At 39.0% G+C, this 20,869-nt stretch overlaps 1 protein-coding gene across 2 annotated transcripts in view; it reads left to right on the plus strand.

Moving 5' to 3' along the window:
• THADA (THADA armadillo repeat containing) overlaps positions 1–20,869 on the plus strand; it is a 355,537-nt gene that overhangs the window by 64,598 nt on the left and 270,070 nt on the right. For both annotated transcript variants that reach the window (XM_066378390.1, XM_066378391.1), the window contains exon 22: positions 3,912–4,021. In XM_066378390.1, the coding sequence (XP_066234487.1) occupies positions 3,912–4,021 (110 nt within the window). The remainder of the gene's footprint in view (positions 1–3,911; positions 4,022–20,869) is intronic.

The raw sequence follows: 20,869 nt of genomic DNA on the forward strand, positions 1-20,869 counted from the left end.
CCCAACTTCTTTCCATGTTTGTTATCCTCTTCCGTTCTGGTCTACCAGCTATATCCTGTTTGACATCTAGACGTGAAACTTCTTCTAATAATTTATTCCAATACAGAAGGATCTTTCATTTCTTGGAGCTGTTGAGCTTCATGGGTACCACCCAGCTTGTTGGTTTTCTCTGGACTGAAAGCACCTTGAGGACAGACCTCTTGTTTTTCCTTTTCTAACTATCCTAGCACTGATCTGCTAAACATGTGGCAGGTGCTGAGGGAGTACTTACTGTTTGAGAAACAGAAATTTTACACTCTCTTCATAAGCCTGAGTATTCCTAGTTAGGTTTGTTGGGAAGTTAAGTACAAAATGAAGTGAGAAAAAACTTTCTGCCCTTCACTTGTGACCCTAGAACAGCGGTTCTCAACCTGTGGGCCGATGGCTTTAGGCGACCCCTGTGTTTTGGTTGTTCGACCCCCGTCGGGGTCGCGACCCACAGGTTGAGAACCACTGCCCTAGAATCTCATTTTTTTTCCCTGAGGCCAGGACTACGTAGAGTTGAGGTCCACTTTTGAAGACCTTCCACTGGTTAAACTTCTGAGGGCTTTGATTTTATTGTATGCTTTTTGGTTTAGGCCCCTTTGATGGGAGCTAGGATAAAGGAGACAATGAAAATATAATCTTTGTTTAAGAACTAGATTGTGCACTGTTGTTGAGTCCACAGAGAAGCACTTTACCAGTAAAATTTATGTTTTCCTGAAGGATATTTTGCTATCTATAATATTTTTAAAAAATTTAAGGAAATTAGAAAAAACTCTTTTCTGTGACTTCATGTTTTTATTTTCTGTGGCTTAAACCACTTTTTAGAGATCTTTTATTTCTATAATAATAGAAATGATGGTTATAACAAGTTAGCCAACTGGTGTTTTTCTGGTATCTTTTTTAGGATTATTTATCTTTGGATCTATCTTGTCAGTTAAATTCATATTTAAGGCTCAACAATTCTGTTCAAAGTATGTTATGAGATGACCATATTAAAGATTAAAATGATAAGTCTGATGATTGCTTTTGACAACTTACAGTATATGGCCTTTGAAAAATCAAGAGTATCATTAGATCTTTATTTATTTATTTATTTTTTTTTTTTGTATTTTTCTGAAGCTGGAAATGGGGAGAGACAGTCAGGCAGACTCCCGCATGCGCCTGACCGGGATCCACCCGGCACACCCAGCAGGGGCAACGCTCTGCCCACCAGGGGCGACGCTCTGCCCACCAGGGGGCGATGCTCTGCCCCTCCGGACATCGCTCTGCCGCGACCAGAGCCACTCTAGCGCCTGGGGCAGAGGCCAAGGAGCTATCCCCAGCGCCCGGGCCATCTTTGCTCCAATGGAGCCTTGGCTGCGGGAGGGGAAGAGAGAGACAGAGAAGAAGGAGGGGAGGGGTGGAGAAGCAAATGGGTGCTTCTCCTATGTGCCCTGGCCGGGAATCGAACCTGGGTCCCCCGCACGCCAGGCCGACGCTCTACCGCTGAGCCAACCGGCCAGGGCCTTTTTTAAAATTTTTAATGAGAGGAGGGGAGGCAGAGAGACAGACTCCGGTATGTACCCCACCAGAATCCACCCAGCAAGCCCACTAGAGGGCGATGCTCTGCCCATCTGGGGCTATTGCTCTGTTGCAACTGGAGTCATTTTTTAGCACCTGAGGCAGAGGCCTTGGAACCATCCTCAGCACCTGGGTCCAACTTGCTCTAATCAAGCCTTGGCTGCAGGAGGGGAGGAGAAGAGAGAGAGAGAGAGAGAGAAGCAAGAGGGGGTGGGGTGGAGAAGCAGATCAGCACCTCTCCTGTGTGCCCTGACTGGGAATCGAACTTGGACTTCCACACACCAGGCTGATGTCTGAGCCAGCCGGCCAGGGCCTCATCAGATCTTTACCTAAAAACTTTAGCTGAAGAACATGATATGTCACCCTTTGGGATATTAAAGTGTTAGAATTTTAAAAATTCTATTATATGCTGCCTTTTTGGTTCTTTGTTGGTTTTATATTTGATTTTTATTTTCCTAATGTATCTCTCATTGTGTCTCTATACTCTAATATATTTTGAGTATGGACTATGTCTTTATTTTTCCTCTGTTTGGAAACCCAGACAGAGCTCATTTTGAACTGAGTTGGATTACAAATTATGGGCCTGTTCTAAGCTTTTTTATTTATTAACTCATTTTAATTTATAGCCTATAAGGCAAGTTCTGTTATCCCCAGTTTATAGATGAGGAAACAGAGACACTTGCTAATGTCACATATTTAAATGCTTCTTATACTGTATCATCTCTAATGCATTCTGAACACTAATTATATAGTTGCTGATGAGGCAAAAGGTGTTTTTAGGTAAGCATGTCCAAGACATTTTGAATCAGCTTGTCTTTTCACCATAATGTGGTCTGCTGGGGAGACCTATATCTTCATGTTATAAAAGTACAGTCAGTCCAACCATTTTAAGAGTTAACTTTGTACATAACCTCTTCAACAACTAATTGTTAGTCATGTCTTCTTTAAAATAAATTGTCACCCTGGCTGGTTTGCCCAGTGGTAGAGCATTGGCCCAGTGTGTGGAAGTCCTAGGTTCAATTCTCAGTCAGGGCACACAGGAGAAGTGATCATTTGCTCCTCTACCCCTTCCCTTCCCCCTTCTCTCTCTTTCTCTTCTTCTCCTGCAGCCATTGCTCAAACTGTTTGAGAAAGTTGGCCCAGGCAGGTGCTGAGGGTGGTTCAATGGCCTCGCCTCAGGCTCTAAATTAGCTCGGTTTCTGAGCAACAGAGCAATGGCCCCAGATGGGCAGACCATTGCCAGGTAGGGAACTTGCGGGGTGGATCCCAGTTGGGGCATGTGTGGGAGTCTGTCTTTCTGCCTCTCTGCCTCTTACCTAATAAATAAATAGATGAATGAATGAATCGTCATATTTGTTATTTGTCTAAGTTTGCATGCAGAAAGGTAACATATAGGAAAGCTATTGGGTAGTATTTTGGAAAATTCCATGATTCAAGTGATGCCTGTCAATTTTCAGAAGGTTCTTGACGCTAAATCTTGCCATTCACATTTATATATCTCTAAAAGGCATTTATTGGGAGTTATTTAATGGGTTGGAGTTTCATTTTAGGACGATGCAAATGTTCTATAGGTGGATAATGGTGATGATTGCTTGACAGTGTGAATATACTGAATGCCACTGAACTGTACCCTTAAAGATGGTTAAAATGGCCTGGCTTATAGCGATGCAATGGATAGAGCATCAGCCCGGAATGTTGAGGTTCTTGGTTAGAAACCCTGGGCTTGCCCAGGCAAGGCACATACCAAAAGCAACTATGAGTTGATGCTTCCACTCCCCCTACTCCTGCCTTTATTTCTCTCTCTCCTCTTTCTAAAATCAATAAATATAATCTTTAAAAAAAACCCAAAAGATAGTTAAAATGGTAAATTTCATTATATATATTTTAACCATAATAGGTGTGTGAGGATTGTCACCTTGCATGATTTGCTGTTGGTGTTGAATAATATGTGCTAACAAAGAACAGAGTGGCGTTTGTAAGGCTGGCATAGGGAGGCAGTTCTGATATAACAGTTCAAGATCGCCCACTCTGGAGCAAGACTGCCTAGGTTATGTACTGATTCTGTGACTTTTGTGTGTGTGACCTTATTAGTTACTCAACCTTTCTGAGCCTCATTTTCCCCATCATAAAAAAGAGGTAATAGTACTTATTTCATGGATTATTATGAGAGTTAAATGATGTAAAAATGCTTAAAATACTGTCTGTCACATAATAGATGCTGTGGATGGACATCTCACTACCCCTGAATTCTTCGTGATATTATTGACATAAAACACCTGTAAATGTAAGCATAAATTGAACATTTATTTTTCTATTTTGTTTTAAAGGTAAAAGAAATAGGAGAACACTTTAAACAACACCTTTTACAGTCCAGACACAGAGGAGCATTTGAACTGGCTTACACTGGTTTTGTGAAACTCACTGAAATACTAAACAGGTAAAGCAAAACAAACAATCCTTTTGTGTACATTTTAAAAAAGACTAAATGTACCAATCATGTGCTTGAAGTAGAATTTAGTTGTGACTTTTGATGTTTCAAAGAATAAGACTTAATTGGCTTCAAACTCTTGGAAGAAATTGTTGGGTTTTTTTGGAGGGGGTGTTTTCATTGTATGATATTCTGCAGACAATTGAGTGAAAAGTCCAAACCAAGTTGCTCTCTCATTGAAAGGTGATTTGAAGCAAACTCAGAGATTTTGCTAAAAATAACTCTGAAGTTACCATTTTTTTTCTTTGAATGAAATGACTATTTTGCTGTTTGAAGATTACTTGGCATATGGAATAAAATGAGCCCTCCAGGTTTTTGGATTGTGTGTATTACAGACAAAGAAACACAAGGATTTTGTGGAGGGTTGTTTTTATAGTTTTATCTTATAGAAAAATTTAAAATAACAGTAAATAGACCAAAAAATATAAAAGATTTTCCCCCCTTACTTGGAAAAATATTTAGGTAGATTTCATAAATTTAGCCAAATGATATTTGTTGTTGTTTTTTTTCTTACTTTATAGGTGCTGATAATTTCATTCATTCATATACTAGATTTCCTCTAAAGAGCTTCTGAGGAAACCTTAAATTAGTTAATGACTAAGTGTTCATGGCAAGTGTTCTCTAAATAAATGGTAGTATTTTCCAGGAAAACATTCCCATTGCCTGGAAACTTTTTGAAATGAAGACGAGTTCTGCCAGCCTTGTGGCCTCAGCAAACATTTTATTTTGGGCTGTTAGATACTCCTTGAATATTTTTGACACTTTTTTCTTTTCACACTCCTGGTAAAAATATTTATAAAACATTTTGGCAGTTATGGGCTGCACAGAATATCTTTAAATGATACCTAAAAAAATGTTCCTGACATTAAACTACTGATCTTGAAAATATTTTATTACCTTTTCAACTTTTTCTTTCCAGTATAGACATGACTTAGGAATATTTTTTTTCTCACAACACAATGTACTTCATTCTCTTAAAATCAATTAATAAATATACATTGAGCACTAGCTGTGTGCTTAGTACTGTGCTTGGCTTGGAGGACTTGGAGGGTATAATACTTTTTTTTTTTTTTTTGTATTTTTCTGAAGCTGGAAATGGGGAGAGACAGTCAGACAGACTCCTGCATGCGACTGACCGGGATCCACCCGGCAGGCCCACCAGGGGCGACGCTCTGCCCACCAGGAGGCGATGCTCTGCCCCTCCGGGGCGTCGCTCTGCCGCGACCAGAGCCACTCTAGCGCCTGGGGCAGAGGCCAAGGAGCCATCCCCAGCGCCCGGGCCATCTTTGCTCCAATGGAGCCCTGGCTGCGGGAGGGGAAGAGAGAGACAGAGAGGAAGGAGGGGGTGGTTGGAGAAGCAAACGGGTGCTTCTCCTATGTGCCCTGGCCGGGAATCGAACCCGGGTCCCCCGCACGCCAGGCCGACGCTCTACCGCTGAGCCAACTGGCCAGGGCCTATACTTTTTTAATAAGACAAGGTTCCTGTTCTTAAAGAGCGTATGGTTAGTTTGGGAATAAGCAGGATGAAATTGAAAATATTTAACAAACGTTATGTCACGGATGCAGACTGGTCAGAACAGACATTGGCTATAAGCACTAACATCACTATATGTACAGGTGTGTGTTAGCTGAATACCAACCTGGAAAGTGAGACCCACATGTTTGAACAAGATAAACAATCCAGAATAATTGTCAATATTAGAGTGAAATGCATAAATTATGTAGGAATATCAGAAAAAGCAACAGGGATAGGCTGGTAGGTCTTAATAGAAGAGGTGGAAATTGTGCTAATGAATAAGGTTTAAGAAAATATGAAGAGAAAGAAGGAAGCATGTGAACAAATGTCAGAGGCTAGAATCAGCATGACATATTGTTAGGTGAATAAATAAGCCAGCCTTATTGTAATGGTGATGGTGGAGGAGTTGACTAGACAGTATCATACAACAGGATAGATTGAGACCAAATTATGGGTACCTAGAAAGTAGGTTTGCTGTAATAGGGTTGGAATGAGACATTGAATATTTTTTATTTGAAATAGATAATTGGAGGGGCGGCATTGTAGAATAGAGAAATAATGACACAGCTCTTAGTTATATCCATTTCATTTATTGGCAGTGATATTGTATGAAAGTTAATCTTAGCCTCTGATCTCTCCATTTCTGTTGTGAGGAAAATTTGCTCTATTGACAGATCTCTCTGACTTTTGGTTTGGGAATCAACTGAAATAGATACATATTTATGAAGACCCTTTTGCATTGTAAAACATTCTATAACTGTGAAACATTGTGAGATCGATGTTGGTTGGGATGTTGGTGTGTAAAAGTAGTTTTTTTTGGTTGGAAATTTTAAGGTAGATAGATGGTAATGACAGATTGTAGTGAGGAGAACCTGAAATCAGTTATAACAGCTTAGATCTTAGATGATGAGTTTCCTCTGTGATGGTGGCTCTGGGAATGGAGGTAAAGAAGTGGTGTCTCAGTTAACATCCAGCCCCACAAAGTAAGAACTCCGCACATGATGTATGGAATGCTTAGAAGGAAAGCTATGAACATATTTTATATTTCATGATTTAATGTGTCAGGAGTTAAAAAGTACTCAACTGGGTGAGTTTTTCTTCTCAGGGTATTTACTGGCTTCGGTTGATGTCATTAAATTGGCAAATGAGCTGGTCAGGAGAGTCCAAGATAGCTTTGTTTACATTTATGTCACCTTGTTGGGATAGCCAGAAGACTGAGCCTAGTTGGGACCACATGTGACCTCTCAGCATGGCAGTCCTAGGGTAGTTGAAATTCTTCATAGGGCAGCCTACATCCCCCACAGAGAATATTCCAAGAAAGCCAGGCAGAAGTTGTGTATTCTGTTCTGACCAGCCTCAAAAGTCTCATATCATTGCTTCAGTCACAATTCTTTTGGTAGTGAGCGAGTATTGGCCAGTCCAGATTCAAGGGGAGAGGAATTAGACTCTGCCATTTGATGGTGAAGCAGTAAGATCACACTGTAGAAATGTATGTGAGATGGAAGATATAGTGGCCATCTTTGATAAATGCAGTCTGCTACATGAACCAGCTGAATGTGAATGATGGAGGTCACCAGGGAGTCTTCAGCTGTTCCTGTGCTTTCATTCTTGGTGACCATAAAGATGGGTTTGACATTAGCAAAGACAGGGAAACTGGAAGAGGGAATTAGTTTAATAAAAATGAATAAATTTGTGTGTATTGAGTGTAAGATGATGGTGGCATATCTAGGTGGAAATATTTAAGTCAGAACTCAGAGATAGGGCCTTAGTTGGGCTGGTATAACAGAAACAGAGATGTAGATTTATGAGTTACAAACTTATAAACATCATAGTTAATAAAACTGCAGTCTTTAGGGAAGAATGTAAAAGGAAAAGAGAACAGCCGACCAAGGACAGAAGCTTTAGACAATTGTACTGTGTGGTTGTATGGTACAGATGAAGGCACTCCAAATAAATGGGATGGGGAGACTAGACAAGCCCCAGTGCCCGGTATCTCAGCCATTCTCATGGCTGTCAGTACTGGATTTTAACCAAATGTTGTGAGTTCTCAACTGTTGATTCCAAACCAAGTGGTTTTTGATCCCTATAGAGACATTTCTGACTTAATGAACAGAATGTTTTGCAGAGAACATCTTTACAGTATATGTGGCTTCCTTTAGTTCAGTTTTTTTTGTTAATGTGTTTTTCCTGGATCCTTTTGAAAGCTTCTTATAAGCTCTTAAGTTATGAAAAAGTTAAAACATTTGCAAAAGAAATTGGGGCTTTCATGAAAATCCACTAAAATGGAGGCCAACTGCTGGCCACCCCTTGAACTACAGCTGTGTTAAGGCGGAAAGCACTTGAAGAGATTAATGAATGAATAACTGAAGAGTTAAACATGAGCCACATTGTTTGAATTGGTTTTTAATAGGATTATTCAAAATGTCTTTAAATGTAAACTGACTTTACTACTGAACAGTCTATTAAACAATTCACTGTTGAACTAATTAACTACTCACTATTAAACAATTATCTAAGAATAAATAAGAAGGAGGAATACTTCCTTTTTCTGGAAATTACTTTGAAAGCAACACTTACACACAATATATGTATATTGAGTTAATTTTCTAGAACTTGATTTTCTTAAATGGTGCTATTTAGAATTTGATGAAATATTTATATTCTCTTTAAAAAACGTAATTACCAGCTTATGCCTATGCACAAATACCTGCCTAAGCATTTGATTGAAGTGGTTAAGAACATTAAAGTCGTAACTCTAATAAATTCAAGTTTCTGATGAAATTCATATTTGCTTGTTTACTCTGTGACCTTAGTATTTTAAACTGTGTTTTCAATGAAAATGAGTAGAATCCTAAACTAGGGTGGTAAGCCAGGGAATCTAGTGTTCATTTGTCTAAGGATAAATTAAAAGCTTAATTTAAGGTAACTAAATTACTGACTACAATTCTAAATCTAGAAGGGAATTTATAAGTACTTGATATTGTCTTACTCTTCATATATTTGAATTGCTCTGCTAATTGAAATGTAGTTTAACCCAGTGGTCCCCAACCCCCGGGCTGCGGACCGGTACCGGTCTGTGGGCCATTTGGTACCGGTCCGCAGAGAAAGAATAAATAATTTACATAATTGCCGTTTTATTTATATTTAGGTCTGAACGATGTTTTATTTTTAAAAAATGACCAGATTCCTCTGTTACATCCGTCTAAGACTCACTCTTGACGCTTGTCTCAATCATGTGATATATATATTTATATATATTTATCCATCCCACCCTAAAGGCCAGTCCGTGAAAATATTTTCTGACGTTAAACCAGTCCATAGCCCAAAAAAGGTTGGGGACCACTGGTTTAACCTACAAATATTTATTGCAGTAATTACAATAATTTTCACATAATTGGCTTGAAAAACAAACTGCTAATATTTGACAGTTTTTGTCATAAAATGCTAGTGCTGACTCATAGATGTCAACAATCATGGTGGACCGGAGTAGTTTAAACATGTATTTGAACTTTCCTTAATTATAGCTACTGTGGTTCTAATTCAACAGGAAATTTCTTACAAACAATTGAAATATAATAATTAAAAAATAATTTCCCTTACTGGAGAATGAAAGACCAAGTCTTTGAAAAATATTCAATTAAGCAAGAAATAAATGTAGGACATAATGTATGAGATGTGGAGGAAAGGTCATTCAACTCTAAATGAAGGAATATATCTTGTCTGAACCTTTATTCTCATCTCCTTTGGCAAATATGTTTAACAAGACACTTTTTTATTTCTGAGTGTCCTATGAGTTTTATTTGCAATATTAATAATTAAATAAAGAATAACTAAATGATGCACTCTGGAAAGCCATATTAATTCTTTATATTTTGAGAAAATTCCTTAAATTTTCCATTTCTCTTTTGAATGAAAAGGATTTGGGGACAACTAAATTACCTTAATGTTTAAATTCTAAATACTTGTGTCTTTGGTTTGTGACCCCTGAATTTATACTTTTAAGCCCACTCCATAATTAGGTCAGCCATCACCTTCTTTCTGGAACTTTGGATGTTCGTGTTTATAGTTCTCATGGTAATACTGAGTCACATAACAAAGGAATCTTGTTTTCAGTGAGTAACTTCTACTTCAGCTTTGTTAATAAAGTCCCAGAGTTTTTAATATTATGGTAATTTTTTTCTCCTTGATCTCAAGGCATGGTTATATTAAATAGTAAGAGAATCAACAAGCTGGTACATTCTTCTAACAACTTCTTTTAATCCACCATATTTTGCTCTTCCCCCTATTGCCTTCTGATTGGTATTTCAATTTAGATTTGGCCATCATTATTGCCTGTGCCTATAGCCAAGGCTTTAAAATACCCCCTAAAAAAAAAAAAAAAAAAAGAAATGAGAGCAGAGAAAGGCCACATGGAGGAGGCCAGGAGAAGCTGCCAAGATGGCAGAGTGCTGAAGGAGAAGCCAGTTTGTGCAGAGAGAAGGAGATGAGGAACAGAAGTGAGTAAGACTGGTGAGCTAGAAACCTTTGATTCTAGGAAACTCGGATAAGTCAGTAGCTTTGTGAGCACTGAATGAGTGGGTTTTGGAGCCCAGTGTGTGTTTTTACTTGCTCACCAGGTGCAAGCTAGGATTAAAGCTAATGGCCCACAAAAAAAAAAAAAAAAGAATACCCCCTGATGTTTTAGCCTGCAGTAACCCTCAAGTGTTTGAGGTGAGAGGTTAAGATGGCTTTTGTTGATAGGTAATGTTCTCACTGATCTCATGTGGTCAGATCATTTTTCAGGCTTAAAATTTCTCCATGATTCAGGGTTTTCTTTAAAATGTGCATACACATGTATACAACCTTTCTACACATCTGTCACTGTTTATTTTAATTGAAATAATAAACATAAACTCTGAAATAATAAACATAATACTTGACTAAAGAATGAATGGAGTGGAGAATTTAGCTTATGAAATAATTGGAGATTGGGAAAATCTTTAAGTTAGGAAAAAATAAGCATATTGAATGAGCTTTAGGAAATGAAGGTAACATTTCTTAATTAGTAATAGTATGACTAATCAGAACTCAACAATAAAATAGCCTTGTTATCATACTTAGGTGGTTGGATGAAGCCATTGGAAAACCACTTTGTAGTCAGTGAACCTGACTTATTGGCACAAAATTGTCTAATGACCAATTAGTTGGGTATACAGAATATGTAATTTGATTTCAGTCTGTAGATTTTATGCTTATCTTAGAATACTTATCCACTACGAATGAGATAGCTTTGTGGATAGAAATTGGACTAATCTGTTTACAGAACAATAATTTGCTCTAGTGATCTGCTTAAGACAGCACAAAGGCCTAGACACCAGCTATGGCCTGGCCTGTTCATTCCTATTACTTTTAGTAAGAACTCAGGCCATAGCACTTAGCATCAGAGTGGGAGAGGGGGCTCAACAAAACCCCTCCCTCTTTTCTGTCAGCCCCTCCCCCCTTCTAAAACATTTCTACTACTTCTTGACTGTGATGAACAGGAGAATCAGAGTGGTCTGATTCCTTCCACACCCCACCCTTAACCACATCTCCCTTGGAGTGTAGAAGGAAGACTATTGAGATATAAATTCGAACTGTTTTGACACTAGGAGAGCCATTCATCCCTCTGGGCTGCTGTGTCTTCTGAGAAAATGAAGTGTTCAGCTTTCTAAGCCTACTTTCAGTTCAGCATCCTGCTCATTAGACAATGCTGCTTTCTAGCTTTTGATTTGGAAAGTCTGGGGACTTGGGGTTTGAAAGATTGAGGGAAGTTGGATACATTTTTAATAAACTTCCCTTAGAACTGGTAAACTGATCTCCTAGGAGTATTTTGTGGATTAATGACATTTAGTGAGAGTTGTTTATGAAGAACCATGAATCCCTTATAAGAAAGTTCCAGTTTTTATGATGTACTCAAAAGACTAAAGACACTGTGTATTTTGTATTAATTTGACATGGGAGCGAAATAAAACAAAAGAGCCTTCAGACAAAGAGGACGTCTGCTCTCTTAGTGGCGAGGCACACACTAACAAAAGCTGGTTGGAATTCCCCGCGGCTCTGGCTGGTGACTGCATGGAGCTGGCACAAAGAACCAAGCACTGCCCTAGTCAGGAACCTTTCCCTTTTCCTTGCTGACCCCTGGATTGTGTGATGAGGAACCAAAACAAACAACTAGAGTTTTTCACATTGTTCTTGGGAACCTTATGTGATTCCATTTTTACTTCTGACTTCCTTCATTATCATAAACACCAGCAACTCTGGAGTTTTGAAATCACTTCCTTATAAAGTAATCGTTCCTTGCTGGGGTGTAAACAGAAGGTTCATTGACTAGTCAGAACTCTAGGTTAGGCTATTGTGTTTTTACCGGCACAGTGACTTCACAGTTGTGAAGCCTTAAAGTTCCAGCCCTCCTTTTTACACCTAGTTTTGTGGTTATTTGCCTAACTGAAGGCACAATGAATGTGCAGCAGCCAGCACCAACGCTAGTTGGTCCTTATTTACTAATGCAATAAAATGTTTCTTCAACATCTACTGTGTACTGGATCAGTGTTAGAAACTCCCTGTTTGACCACTGAGAGAATGATGCGGTAGGCCAGAGTTGCTCTGAATCTAGAGACAGTTGTCAAGGTCTGTATTTGAAACTTTAACTCTGCAGACCAGTAACTTTCAACCAGTGTGCCACGGCACACTGGGTGTCCCAAGAATTTTTTAAACATGCAATACCTGACTAGTCAGGGGCACTGACCTCTTTTCCTTTTAGATTGTCAAATAAAAAAATGACAATAACCAACATAAAAATAGCCATCTGATGTGAGTGAATCAAAATGAAACCTATTTTTTCTTTGTCAGTTCGGCAAAACATATAACATGTATTTTTGGTGTACTGCAGAATTTTAGAAATTAGTTTATGTGTGCCATGAGATGAAAAAGGTTGAAAATCACAGCTCTACGCCTAGGAGAGTCATGTGAAGGAAGACCTGAACGAGTGCAAAGGCTTGTATGGGGTCATAATGAGTTTTTTTTTGTTTTTTTGTTTTTGTTTTTTTTTGGTACTTTTCTGAAGTTGAAAACGGGGATGCAGTCAGACAGACTCCCGCATGCGCCCGACCAGGATCCACCTGGCATGCCCACCAGGGGGTGATGCTCTGCCCATCTGGGGCATTGCTCTGCCGCAATCAGAGCCATTCTAGCGCCTGAGGCAGAGGTCACAAAGCCATCCTCAGCGCCCGAGCAAACTTTGCTCCAATGGAGCCTTGGCTGCCGGAGGGGAAGAGAGAGACAGAGAGGAAGGAGAGGGGGAGGGGTGGAGAAGCAGATGGGCGCTTCTCCTGTGTGCCCTGGCCAGAATCAAACCCGGGACTCCCGCATGCCAGGCCGACGGTCTGCCACGGAGCCAACCGGCCAGGGCCCCATGATGAGTTTTTATTTTCATTCTAGGCACTGAGAAATCAAGTGATTTGTCTACAGCCACGTATCTAGTTGGTGACTGAGCCAACGCTGGAGTCAAAAATGTTTTGGAAATTTCATTCTGCTTCAGATTAGCAGTTCAACAAAAACTTATTATCTACTGTTTTATATAGTAATTTGTGATAGGTAGGCATTATAGAAGATAAAATATTATTAATAATACATGGTTCTTAAAGGAACTCCCAGTCTAGCATTTTAATTTGGGGAATTAGAAAAATAAATTAGATAATTTGCAGTGCAAAAAGAAAGACCCAGGAAAAGTTTTAATTACTGAGTGTCTATCCCAGGTCATGGGAAGAATAATTAAAGCCATTAACAAAAAAAGCAAGGCAAGAGAAGAAGGACCTCAAGAGAAGGAGGATAATTCTTTAGACATGTTGAGTTTGAGGTGGTGGTGGGAGGGTGCTCAGAGAGCTAGCAGACAACTGGAAATACAGGTCAGGAGATTGGAAGAGAGAGATCAGTGTTGGAGACTGTGACCTGGGATTCCCCCAGTTTTATAACACTGGAGATCCAGCATTCTGAGAAACCCCTCTGTTCCAGGCAGACAGGGAGAGTTAGTCACTCTGGCTGGAGGTATGTATTTGAGAGTCAGCCACACAGAGGAAATAGTTGAAGCCACGAGCCCGGAGGAGATCTTTTAAAGAGCCTTAAGAAAGAAGGGGAAAGGTTATAACCTTGGGTTAAATGTTGTATTTGTTAACATTTAGAAACATGGTCATTTGAAATAGTTTCTACAACATGTTGACTACTGTACACACCTCAGTTAAATAACACTTGACACAAACCTGAGTGCTATACTGGACTTTGAACCCAGTATTTGGTTTTGCTCTCAAATCTTGGGGAAAAAATGATCTCTTAGGGTAGCATTTAGGCTAAGAGAATTGATTCTGATAGGCTATCTGGGGATTTTAGTAGAAAATATCTTTTTAAGAGATTCTGAATGTGTTTATACCTGTTTAAGGAAGGTAAGGAGCTGAATCACCTGCTGGTTCTAATGGTGGCACTTCCTGTCATTGGAAATCCCTTTTGTTTATACTTTTCTGGTTACTATACCCTCTTTCTTTATCAACCTGTGTTTTGTTTTTTTTTTACTCATTTTTATTTTTCCATTATAGTTGGCATACAATTTTATATTAGTTTCAGGTGTACTTAGACATTATATAACTTATTAAGTGATCATTCTGATAAATCTTGGACCCATCTGACACCATATATAGTTGTTACAATATATTCCCTATACTGTACTTTACATCCCCATGACTATTCTGTTACTACCAATTTGTACTTCTTTTTTTGTGTGTGTAATAGAGAGAGAGACAGACAGACAGAAAGAGGGACAGACAGGAAGGGAGAGAGGTGAGATGCATCGATTCTTTGTTGTAGCTCCTTATTCTTCTTAGTTGTTCATTGACTGCTTTCTCATATGTGCCTTGACCTGGGGGGGGGGGGTGCACAGCAGAACGAGTGACCCCTTGCTCAAGCCAGCAACCTTGGGCTCAGGCCAGTGACCTTGGGCTTCAAGCCAGCGACCTTTGGGCTCAAGCCAGCAACCATGGGGTCATGTCTATGATTCCAAACTCAAGCCAGTGACCCCGTGCTCTAGCTGGAGAATTCATGCTCAAGTCGGATGAGCCTTGATCAAGCCACTGATCTCGGGGTTTTGAACCTGGGTCCTCTGCGTCCCAGTCTGATGCTGTATCTACTGAACCACTGCCTGGTCAGAAGCCAATTTGTACTTCTTAATCCCTTCACCTCTTTCACCCAATGGACCGACTGCCCTCCCCTCTGGCAACCATCAAAATGTTCTCTGCATTTATGACTGTTTCTGTTAAGCTTGTTTATTTTAATTTTGTTTTAATTGTTGATAGATACATATTTATTGCCATTTTATTTTTCATATTTTTATCTCTTATTTTTTATCTTTCTCTTCCTCCTTTTTCCTTCCCTCCCTCTCCTCCTCTTCCTCCTTCTCTCCTTCTTCCCTTCCTCCTCCTCTTCTTTCACTTTCTTCCTCCTCCTTCTCCTTCTCTTTTTCCTCCTCCTTTTCCTCAACTTCTTCCTTCTCATCCTCCTTCTCCTTTTTTCATATTCTTTTCTCCTCCCTTTAACATTTTATGTAATACTGGTTTGTTGCTTATGAACTCCTTTAGCTTTGTCTTGTCTGGTATGCTTTTATATGTCCTTTGATTCTAAATGATAGCTTTGCTGGGTAATCTTGGTTGTACATTTTTGCTTTTAATCACTTTGACTATTTCTTGCCAGTGCCTTCTAGCCTGCAAATTTGCTTTTGGAAAGTCAGCTGACAGCATTATGGGAGCTCCCTTGTAGGTAACTAAGTGCTTTTCTCTCGCTGCTTTTAAGATTTTCTTTTTGTCTTTAACCTTTGCATTTTAATTATGATGTGTCTTAGTGTGAACCTCTTTGGGTCCATCTTGCTGGGGACTTTCTGTGCTTCCTGGACTTATATATCTATTTCCCTTACCAGATTAAGGAAGTTTTCCATTGTTATTTTTTAAAATAGGTTTTTAATTTCTTGCTCTCTCTCTTCTCCTTTTGTCACCCCAATGACATGAATGTTGGTATGCTTGAAGTTGTTCCAGAGGCTCCTTGCACTATCCTTATTTTTTAAATTCTTCTTTATTTTTGCTGTTCTAATTGGGTATTTTGTATCCTTGTATTACAAATTGCTGTTTTGATTCTTGGCCTCATTTGTTCTGCTGTGAATTCCCTGTAAATTATTCTTAATTTCAGTTAGTGTATCCCTCATTTCTGACTGGTTCTTTTTTATGGTTTCCATGTGCTTTTTTTATGCTGTTGAAGTTATAAGTTCATCTGCTCTTCCCTAAGTTCATTGAGCATCCTTATAACCAGTGTTTTGAATTCTGCATCTAGTAGATTGCTTGTCTCTATTTTATTTAGTTATTTTCTGTTCTTTCATTTGGGACATGTTTCTTTGTCTCCCCATTTGGCAGCCTCTCTGTGTTTGTTTCTGTGTATTAGGTAGAGCTGCTACATCTCCTGGGCTTGGTAGAGTGGCCTAATATAGTAAAGTGTCCTGTAGAGTCTAGTGGCACAGCCTCCTGATTCACTTGAACTGGACATTCCAGGTGCACCCACCCCCCTCCTGTGTGGGCTGTGCCTACTTCCTGTTGTGGTTGAGCTTTTTTTTTTATGATTTTAATTTATTGTTTACATAGATTCAAATGTCCCACCAAATATATCTGCCCCCACCCCTGTGTTCTCAGCACCCCCTTTACCCCCTCCCTCCAATGTCTTCCCCCTTTCCCTCCAGGATTTGCTGTTCTCTATAATGCTGTGTTATGCATATATAATTTCACCAATCTTGTTCCCTTCTCTAATCCCATCTTATCTTCCACTTTCCCTCTGACCACTTTCCCTCTGGTCCCTTTGATCCCACCTCTGCCTCTGTTCCATTCCTCAGTTCACATTGTTCATTGGATTCCTCAAATGAGTGAGGTCATATGATATTTTTCTTTCTCTGCCTGGATTATTTCACTTAGCATGATAGTTTCCAGGTCCATCCATGTTGTTGCAAAAGGTAAGATTTTCTTTTTCCTCACAGCCGCATAGTATTCCATTGTGTATATGTACCACAGCTTTTTAATCCACTTGTCCACTGATGGACGCTTGGGCAGTTTTCCAGATCTTGGCTATTGTAAACAATGCTGCAATAGACATGGGAGTACACTTCTTCTTTTGAATCAGTGATTTGGTATTCATAGGATATATTCCTAAAAGTGGGATAGCTGGGTCAATGGGCAGTTTGATTTTTAATTTTTTGAGGAATCTCCATACTGTTTTCCACAGTGGCTGCACCCAGTCTGCATTCCCACCAGCAGTGCAGGAGGGTTCCCTTTTCTCCACATTCTCGCCAGCACTTATGTGTTGTTTTGTTGATGAGCGCCATTCTGACTGGTGTGAGGTGGTATCTCATTGTGGTCTTAATTCGCATTTCTCTAATGATTAGTGATGTTGAACATTTTTTCATATGCCTAGTGACCATCTGTATGTCCTCTTTGGAGAAGTATCTATTCATTTCTTTTGCCCATTTTTTTATTGGATTGTTTACCTTCTTGGTGTTAAGTTTTACAAGTTCTTTATAAATTTTGGTTATTAACCCCTTATCAGACATATTGGAGAATATATTCTCCCATTGTGTGGGTTGTCTTTTTATTTTGTTAATGGTGTCTTTTGCTGTGCAAAAGCTTTTTAGTTTCATATAGTTCCATTTGTTCATCCTGTCCCTTATTTCACTTGCCTGTGGAGATAAATCAGCAAAAATATTGCTACGAGAGATATAAGAGAGTTTATTGCCTATATTTTCTTCCAAGATGTTTATGGTTTCACGACTTACATTAAAATCTTTTATCCATTTTGAGTTTATTTTGAGAATGGTGTAAGTTGGTGATCCAGTTTTAGTTTTTGCAAGTACCTGTCCAATTTTCCCAGCACCATTTGTTAAAGAGACTGTCTTTACTCCATTGTATGCTCTTACCTCCTTTGTCAAATATCAATAGTCCATATAGGTGTGGGTTTATTTCTGTGTTCTCTGTTCTGTCCCATTGATCTATATGCCTGTTCTTATGCCAGTACCAGGCTGTTTTGAGTACAATGGCCTTGTAGTATAACTTGATATCAGGAAGTGTGATACCATCCACTTTATTCTTATTTTCAGGATTGCTGAGGCTTTTTGTGTTCTTTTTTCGTCCCATATAACTTTTTGGAATATTTGTTCTATATCTTTGAAGTATGCCATTGTTATTTTAATAGGAATTGCATTGAATTTATAGATTGCTTTGGGTAATATAGACATTTTAATGATGTTTATTCTTCCTATCTATGAACACAGTATATGCTTCCACTTGTTTGTATCTTCCTTGATTTCCTTTATCAATGTTTTATAATTTTCTGAAGAACAAGTCTTTAACCTCTTTGGTTAAATTTACTCCTACGTACTTTATTTTTTTGTTGTAATAGTGAAGGGGATTGTTTTCTTAATATCTCTTTCTGACAGTTCATTTTGGTGTATAAAAATGCCACTGATTTCTGAATATTAATTTTATATCCTTGCTGAATTTATTTATCAGGTCTAGTAGTTTTTTGACTGAGACTTTAGGGTTTTCTGTGTATCATATCTTCAGCAAATAATGATAGTTTTACTTCTTTTTTTCCAATTTGGATGCCTTTTATATCTTCTTCTTGTCTGATTGTTGTGGCTAGGACTTCCAGGGCTATGTTGAATAAGAGTGGTGAAGGGAGCACCCCTGCCTTGTTCCTGATCTTAAGGGGATTGCTTTTAATTTTTGCCCATTGATTATGATGTTGGCTTGGGTTTGTCATAGATATCCTTCATCATGTTGAGGTATGATCCCTGTATCCCCACTTTGCTGAGAGTTTTTTTATTTTATTTTTTTATTTTTTACAGAGACAGAGAGTGAGTCAGAGAGAGGGATAGACAGGGACAGACAGACAGGAACGGAGAGAGATGAGAAGCATCGATCATTAGTTTTTCATTGCGCATTGCAACACCTTAGTTGTTCATTGATTGCTTTCTCATATGTGCCTTGACCGCGGGCCTTCAGCAGACCGAGCAACCCCTTGCTGGAGCCAGCGACCTTGGGTCCAAACTGGTGAGCCTCGCTCAAACCAGATGAGCCCGCACTCAAGCTGGCGACCTTGGGGTCTTGAACCTGGGTCCTTCCGCATCCCAGTCTATCCACTGCGCCACCACCAGGTCAGGCTGCTGAGAGTTTTGATCATAAATGGGTGCTAGATTTTACCAAATGCTTTTTCTGCATCTATTGATATTATCATGTGATTTTCATCCTTTCTTTTGTTTATGTGTTGAATCACATTGATTGATTTATGAATATTTTACTAGTCTAGTCTCCTCAGAATGAATTCCACCTGATCATGATGTATGATTTTTTTTCATGTATTGCTAGATTTGGTTTGCTAATATTTTGTTGGGAATTTTAGCACCTAAGTTCATCAGGGATATTGGTTTATAATTTTCTTTCTTAGTTATGTCTTTGCCTGGTTTTGGAATCAGTATTATGCTTGCCTCATAAGAGGAGTTTGGAAGTCTTCCCTCCTCTTGAATTTTTTTGAAATAGCTTGAGAAGGACAGGAGTTAGTTCTTCTTTGAATATTTGGTAAAATTCGCCTATGAAGCCATCTGGCCCAGGACTTTTGTTTGTTGGGAGTTTTTTGATAACTGTTTCAATCTCATTTGATGAAATTAATGTTTAGGTTTTCTGATTCTTCTATATTGATTTTTGAAAGATCATATGTTTCAAGGAATTTGTCAATTTTGCCTAGGTTGTCTAATTTTATGGCATACAGTTCTTCTTAGTATTTTCTTATAATCCTTTGTATTTCTGCTGTGTCAGTTGTTACTTCTCCTCTCTCATTTATAATTTTATTTATTTGAGTCCTCACTTTTTTTCTTGGTGAGTCTGGTTAAAGGTTCATCTATCTTGTTTACCTTTTCAAAGAACCAGCTCTCTGTTTTATTGATCCTCTGTATTTTTTTTTAGCCTCTATGTCATTTATTTCCGCTCTTATCTTTATTATTTCCTCCCTTCTATTTCCTCTAGATCTTACTTGCTGTTCTTCTTCTAGTTCTTTTAGCTCCAGGATTAAATTGTTTATTTGAGCTTTTTCTAGCTTCTTAAGGTATGCCTGTAGTGCTATGAACTTCCCTGTCAGGACTGCTTTTGCTGTGTCCCATTAATTTTGAGTTGTTATATGTTTGTTTTCATTTGTTTCAAGGAAATTTTTTATTTTTTCCTTGATCTCATTGTTAACCCATTCATTATTTAATAACATGCTATTTACTTTCCAAGTGTTTGAGAGTTTTTCAGTTTTTCTATTGTAGTTGATTTCTAGTTTCATGCCATTGTGATCTGAGAAGATGCTTGATATGATTTCAATCTTCTTAAATTTATTGAGACTCATTTGGTATCCTAACATTTGGTCTATCCTAGAGAATGTACAATGAGCACTTGAGAAGAATGTATATTCTGCTGCTTTAGGGTGAACGGTTCTGACGATATGTATTAAATCCAGCTGATCTAATGTGTCCTTTAAGTCTGCTGTTTCTTTGTTAATTTTCTTTCTTGAGGGTCTATCTTTTGATGTTAGTGGGGTATTGAAATTCCTTACTATTACAGTATTGCTGTTGATCTTGCCTATTTTGTCCATCAAAGTCTACTTTATATATTTAGGTGCTCCTATGTTAGGCATGTAGATATTTATAACGGTTATATCTTTCTGTTGGATTGCTCCCTTTATCATTATATAGTGACCTCTTTCTTTCTTTTTTTTTTTTTTTGTATTTTTCTGAAGTTGGAAACGGGGAGGCAGTTAGACAGACTCCCGCATGCGCCCGACCGGGATCCACCCAGCATGCCCACCAGGGGACAATGCTCTGCCCATCTGGGGCGTCACTCTGCTGCAACCAGAGCCATTCTAGTGCCTGAGGCAGAGGCCACAGAGCCATCCTCAGTGCCCGGGCCAACTTTGCTCCAATGGAGCCTTGGCTGTGGGAGGGGAAGAGAGAGACAGAGAGGAAGGAGAGGGGGAGGGGTGGAGAAGCAGATGGGCGCTTCTCCTGTGTGCCCTGGCCAGGAATTGAACCCGGGACTCCCGCACGCCAGGCCGACACTCTACCACTGAGCCAACCAGCCAGGGCCTTTATCTCTTACTATAGCCTTTGTTTTAAAGTCTATTATGTCTGTTATAAGTATTGCTACTCCAGCTTTTTTTTC

The sequence above is a fragment of the Saccopteryx leptura genome, chromosome 3 (genome assembly GCF_036850995.1).
Source record: "Saccopteryx leptura isolate mSacLep1 chromosome 3, mSacLep1_pri_phased_curated, whole genome shotgun sequence".
Classification (NCBI taxonomy): Eukaryota; Metazoa; Chordata; class Mammalia; order Chiroptera; family Emballonuridae; genus Saccopteryx; species Saccopteryx leptura.